Source organism: Notolabrus celidotus, chromosome 15 (assembly GCF_009762535.1).
Source record: "Notolabrus celidotus isolate fNotCel1 chromosome 15, fNotCel1.pri, whole genome shotgun sequence".
In the NCBI taxonomy this organism is placed as follows: Eukaryota; Metazoa; Chordata; class Actinopteri; order Labriformes; family Labridae; genus Notolabrus; species Notolabrus celidotus.
In genome coordinates, this window is record NC_048286.1 from 4,600,464 (window position 1) to 4,611,593 (window position 11,130).

Genomic DNA, 11,130 nt, shown 5'->3' on the forward strand with positions numbered 1-11,130 from the left:
CGTTTCCGATTCGGTGCGGTCTGGTCCCATGCTCTCTCGTCCATTAACACCCTTGCATTTTCAGAATGCAGTCCGGAGCAGGACCGCCAGACAGCTGGAGTCATGTGACCAAGGTTTTTCCTGGATCACTGGATCAAGGATTCTCCTCCTCCTCTCCTCATCCATGTTGTCTTTCTGGTCCTCTGAAAACCTCTGACCTGTTGACTCCAGGCCTGGCTCAGCTCATCATGACGGTTTGTTGTTGTGGTTAAGTGAAATACGATCTGGTGATAACACAGAGTGTTTTATTCTGAAAATTAACCGGATGTTTTTATTTTGTTTTGGTGCCTGACTTCCTGTCCCGCTCCATCTGCTTCGGCATATGGCAAAAATAGAAGTCCTGTGTATCTGATCCGGAGGGCACCGACCTGCCGGATCAGAGACGCAGCCAGAACGCAACAGAGCAGATCCAGTGGAAGTTAACACATTGACTAGAATAGAAACCTATCTGATCCGGTGCTGTGACGGATCAGAGATGTACCAGACACGGATCAAAGACGGACTGGACACGGATCTGGTGGCATTTGGTCGTTAGACACCAGAGTTTACAGTGTTCTTCAAGTTGTGTTAGAGCGACTGTTTGGAAAGAGCTTTTATATTCTATCAGTTTTTCAAAGCAATAATATTCCTCAAAAGCTGGAACACGGCTTTGTGAACCTTGAAATAAATCTGTTGTTGATTATTTAATAACACAGCAGGTCCTGTCTGTAATAGAGTCACTGGCTTCTGTCTTATCACCACTTCCTCCTACATAATGGTCTATGAAACATATGGCCAATCTGCCTTCATGTAAGAAACTATTTCCAAACACACAGTGAGTGTGTCCTGCTGGTAAAATCAGAAGGCGATTAAACGCACAGTGACTTTACTGCCCTGCAGGATGCTGTTTCACTCTCCGACTTCTCGGAATCTCATCACATAAACCCCAGTGCCCCACTCCTCAGGCTAACAAGTCATCGGAGCACCATCTGTGGCTGTTAAAATATGTATTTGTACTTTGTTGTCATTTAGGACCACCCCCGTAATGAACAGAGCGCTGACTGCAGGGCGGGAAGGAGGTGTGATGCTCAGTCTAAAACCTGCACCTTGGATCGCTCCATCCCTGCAGTCTAAACTTATTATACCACTGTGGTTTATGGTCCGTGCATGATGAGCGTGCCGCAGGTTCAGGCTGCTCTGAAACGGAGAGATAGACGGAGGAGAGGGAGAATAAGAGACATGAAACCAAAGTGGAAGAATGAGAGATAGAGCGACTAAAGCTGGACCTGCAGGAAACTGAACCTTAACTTAAAACTCTGATATAACAGGAGTTTATTTCCAATTATGTGAGATCAGACTGTGAAATATGCACACATCTATCATCAAAAAATGATAAGCAAATGAATGCAATGCATCTTTGATTGTCTCATCACTTTAAAGAGCTGCAAACCCTGAAACAACAAGACCAGTCTGAGCCTCAGCGGATGGTTTAGTCTGCAGTTGTGTTTTAAGTGCTGCTCTGAGGCTTTTACATCCTGACAGGGACAAACTGGAGCATTTGCATCCGCCTGGGTCACGAGCTTGTAACAGCTGCACAGAAGGAGGCGATGACGGAAACATCAAATCACCTGAAGAAGAAAGGAGAGAGGAAACAGCAGGAGGAGAGAGTGAAGGTACAGAGAGAAATGAGGTGTAGCCACGAAACAGGAGGAAAACAAGCAGGAGGAGGGGGTGGAGAAGAAGAATTAGGGAGGAGAGATGCAGCGACACAGCGGCAGCTCTCTGATTCAGATACAGCAGGAGGGAAGAGGAGGGACAGAGCAAGACAGCAGGCATGGAAAAACAGAAAAGGGAAGAAGAAGAGGAAGCCTGCATGCAACAAGGAGAGAGGAGGTGGACAGAAGCTGACAGAAAACAGCGGGAACACATCATGCAACAAGAAGAAAGACGAGAGACAGCACAGAAAAGAAGGGAAGAGACTTTAGAGGAAATGAGAGGAATACAGATCATCTCAAGGAAGAACAAGGAAGGATAAAAAGAAACTACTGATGTCTTTTGAGAGCACACTCCTCCTTTCATCACTCCTGTCCTCATCAGTCAGACCGCAGAAGAAGCGATCTGTCTTATGTCAATCTCAGAGCGTCTTACAGTCCACTGCCTTTCCATTAAACTGCAGCAGAACCATCACACACGAGTGATTGCTGTGCTTTGTATGACAGTCTCATGATGATGTGTGAGAGATGCTCTGTCACGGAGAGGACAGGAGGGATGGTTGGTGTCGCCTCTGCCTTTTTAGAGAATGCAGAGGCGAGAATAGAAACACTGAACACAGAAAACAAGACTCAAAGAAAGAGGGAGATGATGCATGCAGAACTTTCAAAAGAGGGGAATAAATCTGAGGAAGGATAGAGGAACTTTTACCGCCATCTGCTTCAATTCTATCTAAGCGTGTCTCATTACGCAGAGATTCATCTCATTTCATCTCTGTTTCTATCCCCCCTTCATTCAGACTTTCTCCATCCATTCACATATATCTCTCTCCCTTTTTCTCCCCCTTACATGCAGGAGAAATATTTTTTTTGTTTGTTTACAGTGCCTGACTATTATGAGTTTCTTCTTAGTTTCTTAATCACAGAGGTAAAAACCAGAAAGCTCTTCACTCCATCCTGAACTCCCAAATTTGCGCACACACCTACAAATCTCTTTCTCCAACACTCAAATCCTCACACCCTGGCTGCTCTCCGGAGTGTGTAAGCAGAGCTAAACCGTGGCTCACTATCAGGATGACCATCACGCTCCTCTGAGCGCCACATCCATCTCAAGCGCAGCGACAGCGATGTTTTTACGCACACGGTGGATGAAGTGGGATTTTTCAACACGTGTGGGTGACAATGTCATATTACTTTGGGATCAGAGAGAGAAAGCGGATGCCTGTTGAAGCACATCTATGCAATGCAATTGCATCCTCTGAGTGCACAAAGCTTCTCAGTGCGGAATGTTTAATCCTAACCCTGGAAGAGTTCAACAGCTGGTAAAAATGCGGCAAAGCGAGGAATAATGTTTCTGAAATCATGTGACTAGAGTACCAACTACCTGCTTACATGGCTATAACTATAAAATACTGTCAACATGATCTCTTAAACTTTTAAAACACTTAACTCGAATCACTCTCACCCACATCAAACCACTTAAACTCCAACAACAGCAAGTGTGCGCTGGTGCGTAACAGAGTGCAGCTACATGTCAGCGCCCAAAGAGAAATTCCTGCATTTTGTCCTGATTAAAATAACAAATAATGCATCAAGAAGCCTAGCATTTTTCCAAGCGCTGTGAATAACACATGGAGCCCCGCAGAGCTGCCCCTCCGGGTGCGCGTTACCCGGACTCGCTTCGTCTCATCCGGGGAGTCAAAAGTTAAAACGTGCACAGCCAGCTCACCTTCACCGGTTGTCCCGTACGAGCTGGAGAGAATCAAGGTGGCATGAACGATAATCCAAGCGACTCTTTTAGTCCACAGATCCATGATGAGGCGGCGAAGGGCTACAGAGAAGCCCGGCAGCTGCTGGAGGAGAGACGGACAACCTCTCCTCTCCAGCTCCAAAAGAGATCTCCTCCAACACAAGTGAAGAGAGAGAGAGAGAGGGGGAGAGAGAGAAAGAGGGAGCCCGAGAGAGAGGGGGAGAGAGGAGGGTCAATGAAGTCTGCTGAGCTGTCTGTTGTTTTCTCAGCCATTCAGCAGCTTTGAGGCTGGGGCCAGGCTTAAATAGGCGCAGGTTCTCACACTGACGTGAATTATTGTGTTCGGCACCTATGCGCATTAGTTCTCGTTTGAAGGAATGTGGTTTGTTTCACAGAAAGTGGAAATAGGTCTTTGTTTCATCACATTGTAGAAATAAACCAGGTGGGACACAGAAAGGAGACAACCATGGAGAAAAAAACGACTACAGCATGACCTCACCTGAAGAGTTAGCTTGCTCCCAAATGCGGTGGCCCTGAAGGTCAACTCAAAAACCCAATCATTTCAGTGGTAGTTCAGAAAATATGATGTTTTTAGTAAATAGTTTCATGTTTAATTTAATATTTTTGCATTAAGTGTAATTTAATGTAATTTAATTTGAGTTCATTTAATTTGGACAATGCACATTAATGGACATTTCAACAGTATGCCTCAATGTAAATATGCAAGAATTAGCACAATATCTCAATTTCATCTGTAGTCCTAAGGCAGGTACTTACATAAAACAAAAAAACAAGTTTTAAAACTACAGGATGTCACAAGACCGTGAAACGTTTTTGACGTTCCCTGAAATGTTCTTTGTGGTCATGAATTGTTTGTGCCGTTTACCTTTAGGGCCACCGTACCTAAGGCCGCAGATATTGATCAACAAAGCACCTACATGAAAGTGTCTGTTCACACTTATAAAGATAATAATACTCTTTATTTATATAGCACTTTTCAAAACAGGGTTACAAAGTGCTTTACAAATAAGAAAGAAACTAATAGGCAATAAAAGAGAAATGCGAGGAAGACAACGACTACAAGTTTAAAAAGAAACTGCAGGGAGATAACGGCAAAAAGAAGCGATATAAAGAGACATAAAAAAGGTTGTGACCGCCAACAATAAAGGGGAATAAAAGAATGTTGGAAGAAATAAAAACAACAAAAGATAAAAGATTAAAACAATCAACAGGTCAGAAATATAAAATATAAAATCCTGCATATAAATACTACCTGCAAAATAATTAAAAAATTCTGGATTAAAACACACTCATGTGACATCCACCATAAAAATGTGATTTTTAAAAGAGATTTAAAAGCATTTAGCTCCTTGGCTTTGTACTGACACCTGTAGAGGACACACCAGAGGACTCAGGCCAAATACAACTACTGCCTTTCAATCAGGAGAGACAAAGTTTGAGGAATGAAATGTTATTTATTACAACTTGATGAATAATGGAACGTGACAGAAAGTCTTTGGCTTAATAATAATAATAATAATACATTTTATTGAAAGGCGCCTTTCTCGGCACTCAAGGACACCGCACAGATATATTTATACATACATACACGAATTTACATTAAAGGAAACAAAATCAGAGTCAAAAATGAAAACAATATAAACTAACAAGGGGTAAGAAAAAATAGAAACAATAACAAAATGACAGAGCAATAGGAGTCAGACGGAGTAAGCGGTTTTGAACAGATATGTTTTGAGTTGTGATTTGAAATGGGGGAAAGAATCTGTGTTTCTGAGTTGAGGTGGTCATGAGTTCCAGAGACGGGGAGCAGAGCGGCTGAATGCTCGGCTCCCCATAGTGGTGAGACGGGCGGAGGGGACAGACAGGTGTATGGAGGAAGAGGATCTGAGGGAGCGGGAGGGAGTGGGAACATGGAGGAGGTCGGACAGATATGGGGGGGCGAGGTTGTGGATGGTCTTGAATGTTAACAGGAGGACTTTGAATTGAATACGGAACTGAACAGGGAGCCAGTGGAGCTGTTGGAGGACAGGAGTGATGTGGTGGATGGAGGGGGTTCGGGCAATGATACGGGCAGCTGAATTCTGGACCAGTTGGAGTTTATGGAGGGATTTGCGAGGGAGGCCGAAGAGGAGAGAGTTGCAGTAGTCCAGACGGGAAGTGACAAGGCTGTGGACAAGGATGGCGGCAGTGTGGGGGGTGAGGGAGGGGCGGAGACGATTGATGTTACGAAGATGGAAGTAGGCAGTCCGGGTGATGTTATTGATGTGTGATTGAAAGGATAATGTGCTGTCAAGGATGACACCCAGACTCTTAACCTGAGGGGAGGGTGAGACGGAGGAGTTATCAATGGTGAGTGAGAAACTATTGGATTTGGATAGAGTGGATTTGGTGCCAATGAGGAGAACCTCGGTTTTATTACTGTTTAAGGAAATTTAGGGTGAACCAGGTTTTTATTTCAGAGATGCAATCAGTGAGGGAGGTGGGTGGGAGAGTGGATGAGGGGTTAGTGGTGAGGTAGAGCTGGGTGTCATCTGCGTAACAGTGGAAGTGAATGTTGAATTTGCGGAAGATATTACCGAGGGGAAGGAGGTAGATGATGAAGAGGACTTAAGGACTCTATGGGGATATTTCGTGAGTGTAGGATGTCTGACTTTGGCAGCAGAAGAAATCCCCCTAGGGTCCAGACAATGGTGGTGGTAGCTGAGGATTACCACGAAATTTAAGACATTGCGGAGACCAGGTCGGGATGGGGAGGTGAAGGGGTGCGCATAGGGTTGCAAACTGTCCTGTATTAGCTGGAACATCCCGTATATTGGGCTAAATTGGTTTGTTTCATACAAGACCTCAATTGTCCCATATATTGACTATTAACTCTTGTAAATACAGCAGACTGCACTCTACAGATCTTAGATCAGATAAAACAACAGTGGCAGATCATGTGCCAATCACACCGCCTGTCATCCAATCACAGGCCCCCTCACGAGCATCAGTTAGCGCAAATGCGTTAAGTCCTGCAAAAAAGTGTGGAGAGGATTTTCTCTCTGATGGCCATTAAATGATCAGACTAAAGACACAGATGCAGCACAGAGCTGATCAAACATGAACTTCAAATATCTGTAAACTGTGACCTGTCATGTAAGGACTTTTCTCTGGCTGTGCAAAAGGACAAAAGAATGCTTGAGTCAGTCAAGAGCAGCAGGAAAGTGATAGGTTGACGATAAGGGCGTGCCACTGTGTTATTGGATGAGAGACTAAGAGTGCCACTGCTGATTAACCAATGACAGCCCCGGAGCGTTCAGCTGGAAGAGGGTGAGCTACTGAGCGAGGCAGAGGAGAGTTAAACGACTGTAAAAACGACGATAAATAAATGCAGAAAATGAACAAACTATGCAAAATAGAAATAAAGTAGAATACAGCTCCTACAATGAGTACATTAGTTAGAAAATTAAAAGATACTGACATGTACACAAACCATCACATACCTTATGTGAATATTTTATTTGAGATAAAGGCAACACAGGTTTAGGAAAATTATTATTTTGCTTTCATATACGAACAGGTTGTTGAATGTTTGAGTTCAGTGACTCTTTCCAGTGGAGGCCCAGGAGTTGATTTTTGTGGTGCTTGTAACAGAAGGGGTATAAATATCATTTGGTTTTTAATGGCATCATTAAAAATATTGGCTTTGTGACACCCCAACCTAAACACCTTAAAAGACTCCACACCCTGAGATTTGTTATTGACATATAGAGGATTCAATATTAATCATTTAACCACCACAGATGAAAGCAACACAATAAAACAATACAGAATGTCTGGAGGAAGAAAGACAAGGACCCTCCCTCCACATGCCTTTCTTGTCTCAAGTCAGCATCTGGGTCTCAAAGCATCTGAGGTTTAGGGGCTCGTCATTGGCTAATAAACATTACCTGCAGTTTAGGATGAAACCAGTCAAACAAAGATGTACTTTTGTGATGATGTGTGTGAATAAACTAAACAAACTAAAGTATTTCCCCTGAGAAGGTATTTTACTTTTAGAACTACAGCAGCGATCTAAATCAGGTTGTAGGAATAACTCTGAGGGAGGTCTTATGAAATGTTGGTGCATGCTAACAGGGACAGCTGGTGACTGTCCTGCTCTCTATATTCTGCCAAACTATATGCATGTGTGGCATTTTGTGCCAACCCATCTGTTTGACCTTACCCCCAGTAACTGAATAATGGCCTGCTGGACAAGAAGACTAGAAGTCGGGGGACCCCAAATTATTCAGGTTCACAAACAGCCTGCATTACAACTCATTTAAAGCCATTTATGCTGAACTAATACGGTACTCAAACCAACTGATTGACCCAATGTGCTATCTTTAAGTGTTGCTAGGAGTCATGAAATAAAAAGAAAAGGCACGTCAAAAGTATGACGTGCCTCGTCTTTAACGCTCCCTTAGGATGAATGCTCAGGTTGCTCAGAAAGTTTGCTTGAAGAGAGACAGGTAACTTAAGCTAATTTATGAGGATGAGGCAGAACAGATAAGAGGAGGATGAGTCAAGAGCAGAAAGGAGTGAAATGTCATCATTAAAGTCCATCCTGTTTCAGAACAGATATACCTGGGGAGTTTGTGCCGATGTAGCCCCCGGGGGGGATCAAATATCATGCGTCGTTCGGATCGTTAGCCGTGAAATGAGACTGAGTGAGACTGTGACAGACTGACAGAAGTGTGTGCTGATGCGCGAAAGACAACAAACCAAAATAGAAAGAGTGGGAGGAAGATCATGTAGACTCTACGGAAAATAACGAGAACTCAGAATAGATATGAGAAGATCTACGTGATCCTATCCAGGTCACGAGAGAGTGGAGCCCTCTGATCGTATGTGGTGGTGACAGGGAATCAGAAAGGAGTACAGCAGGAGGTACTCTGCAGATGAATCGTGCTTACTGTAATGACAGGGTTTGAAAAGCTGGATGGGGATTGAGGATTGTGAGGATTCAGACATCACGTCAACTTTACCTAGATTTTATTCTCTCTTTTCTCATCTACAAGATTCATTTCCTTGTTTTTCCAGTCTCGATTAAGACCAGCAGGATGTGCCGGGACCAGGGATGAGCAGGATTTTTCAGATTGCACTAGATGTTTGAGTCTGAGTTTCCAAACCACGGTCATAGGCAGTATCACCTTTGATTGCCGGGCAGAAGTCTGTGTAAGTGTTACAGCCTCTCTGTGCCGCATGTTTAAAGGTCATTGGTTGCACTTTTCTCTAAACTAGGTACATTCAAAGGTCACTCTACTTGATATTTAAGTGGCTGCTGAAAGCTTGTTTCCACGTGTAAAACGAAAAGTGGCAGTGGTAAGACTCATTTGGTTTGAATCATATGAAGTGGACAAAACACTCAAAATCATGCATTGATCGGTGGAAAGCCATCTTATCAGTTCCCATACCATCACCAATGACTCTGCTGCACCGTCATCACCGGTTTGAGCATGCATTTTGTTTTATGTACACAGTTTTATATGGGGACCCTGAAGGACAACATTTTACATTTAATAAAACAAAATTAGATTAGCAAAACACTACGAGTCTGTTTGGTATGAGGCCGTTAAACCTAGGGATGGCAGCCTTGGAAAACTAGCATGAATTTGAGTGTAGCATTTCCTCAGGACTCCGTCTAACCCCTCCCCCCTTCCCCTTGGAGCTCCTCCAAAAGGACACCCCCGCTCACATGCACGAGCGCCGCTGATTCGTGACCATATGATCATGACTGATTCAAAACCGGTCCTCAGCACATCGTTTGTGTTTTGCACTACGTCAACTCATGTCTCACTCTGTGGTAAGAAAACACCAAAACATTATAGTGAAAGTTTAAAACACAAACAAACATGAAATGTACGCACGGGAGGCGGGCAGAACGGCAGGACGGGATTTGATTGGTTTCATCATTTGGCTCCTGATGGCAGGGATTGGTTGGCGTTTTCCCAGGTTTACTCCAGCTGTAGATAGAGGCTTTTTTTCACTCTTTTTTAAGAACACATTATTGATTACCATCAGGACATAAAGATCATTTTAACCAGTATGATAAAAAGTGTATCTAAATCTGACTTCCAACCCCAGCTTTAAGTATGAGTCTGTGTAGTCTGAGGCCGTTTAATCTGAATTCTGACACATGACGAAGGTTTTGTGGAGATATGACAGAGTTTTTTCCAGAGACATGATGCTTTTTCATCTGACGTCTGACAGCTCTCTCTGAGACCTGAGGATGTTCTGGGTTCCTACACTTTGTGTATCGTCGCTCTGTTTGGTTTCTCTCCATCAAAACAAACTAAATGACCCCTCACTCCATCACTTCTGGATCATTTCCAGTATTTGGTACATTGCCTTTCCGTAAAAAATGAAATGTTAATTTGTTTCAGAAATGGTAAAAGTGTTCAGTTGTTTGTAAAATAGTCTCACCGCTTGTAAAAGTGTTTTTTTTATTTTGTAAATTTGTTTTGGCTTTGGTAAAAGTGTTTTGCTAATGTAACTTTGTTTTATAAAATGTAAAAATGTTTTCCAAAATGTTATTTTGTCTCCAACTTTGTAAAAGTGTTTCATCTTTTGTAAATTTGTTTTGACCTTCAGGGCCCCCGTAGTTTTGACTTCAGTCCACACACAACAGAGATTGACTTCCCCTCACACAGATGCAGCCACAATGGCGGTTAAAAGTAAAGTAGTACAACAGTGGGGTTTTTTGACTAACAAGGTGGATTGACACTTCAGAGCAGAGCCACACTCATTAACCAGAGAGCAGCACCTCCTCACCGTGTTAAAGCAGGTGTTGGTGTTTGCAATGAGAAGGAACTGTGGCACAGTGATCAAGTGATGGCATGTGACAGCGCTGCAGGGATTTGCCTCTCTGTTACAACAGAAAATGAGCAGCAGCCTCTAGTCTTGAGAAATGAAACTAACGCAGAAGTGTGAAAAACTGCAGTTCCTCAATCATCCACTAGAGGCTGGCTGCAAGGGCACTGGAGGCCACATACACACCCATTCAAAAAGGCTGATCTTGACATTAGAAATAAATATGATTACAGAGTGGTTCAAAATCAATTTTTCATTTCTCAGACTGTACGGGGGAAGAATTTGTTAAATTACTTATGGCCAAATTCCACCAGATCCGTGTCCGGTCCCTACGGTTCTATTCTAGCCAATGTGTTAACTTCCATTGGATCCGCTCCGTTGCTATCTGGCTCAGTCTCTGACCCGGCAGGTCGGAGCCCTCTGGATCAGATGCTTAAGACTTTTATTTTTGCTGGATGGCGGAGCACGACGCATCAATCTCAACAGAGCAGATGGAGCGGGACAGGAAGTCAGGTTTCACCAAAACAAAATGAAAACATCCGGTTCATTTTCAGAATAAAACACTGTGTTATCACCAGATCAGCTCGATAACTACAACAATAAACTGTCATGATGAGCGGAGCCAGGCCTGGAGTCAACAGGTCAGAGGTTTTCAGAGGACCAGAAAGACAACATGGATGAGGAGAGGAGGAGGAGAATCCTTGATCCAGTAATTACCGCTGGAAAACCTCGGTCACATGACTCCAGCTGTCCGGCAGTCCTGCTCCGTGCTGCGTTCTGAAAATGTAACCGGTGTGTTGA

At 43.5% G+C, this 11,130-nt stretch overlaps 1 protein-coding gene across 1 annotated transcript in view; it reads right to left on the reverse strand.

Moving 5' to 3' along the window:
* LOC117826857 (contactin-associated protein-like 4) overlaps positions 1–3,625 on the reverse strand; it is a 176,865-nt gene extending 173,240 nt beyond the window's left edge. Inside the window, exon 1 of the mRNA XM_034703237.1 lies at positions 3,457–3,625. Coding sequence (XP_034559128.1) covers positions 3,457–3,541 — 85 coding nt within the window. The 5' untranslated portion in view covers positions 3,542–3,625. The remainder of the gene's footprint in view (positions 1–3,456) is intronic.
* Positions 3,626–11,130: the final 7,505 nt, after the last annotated feature.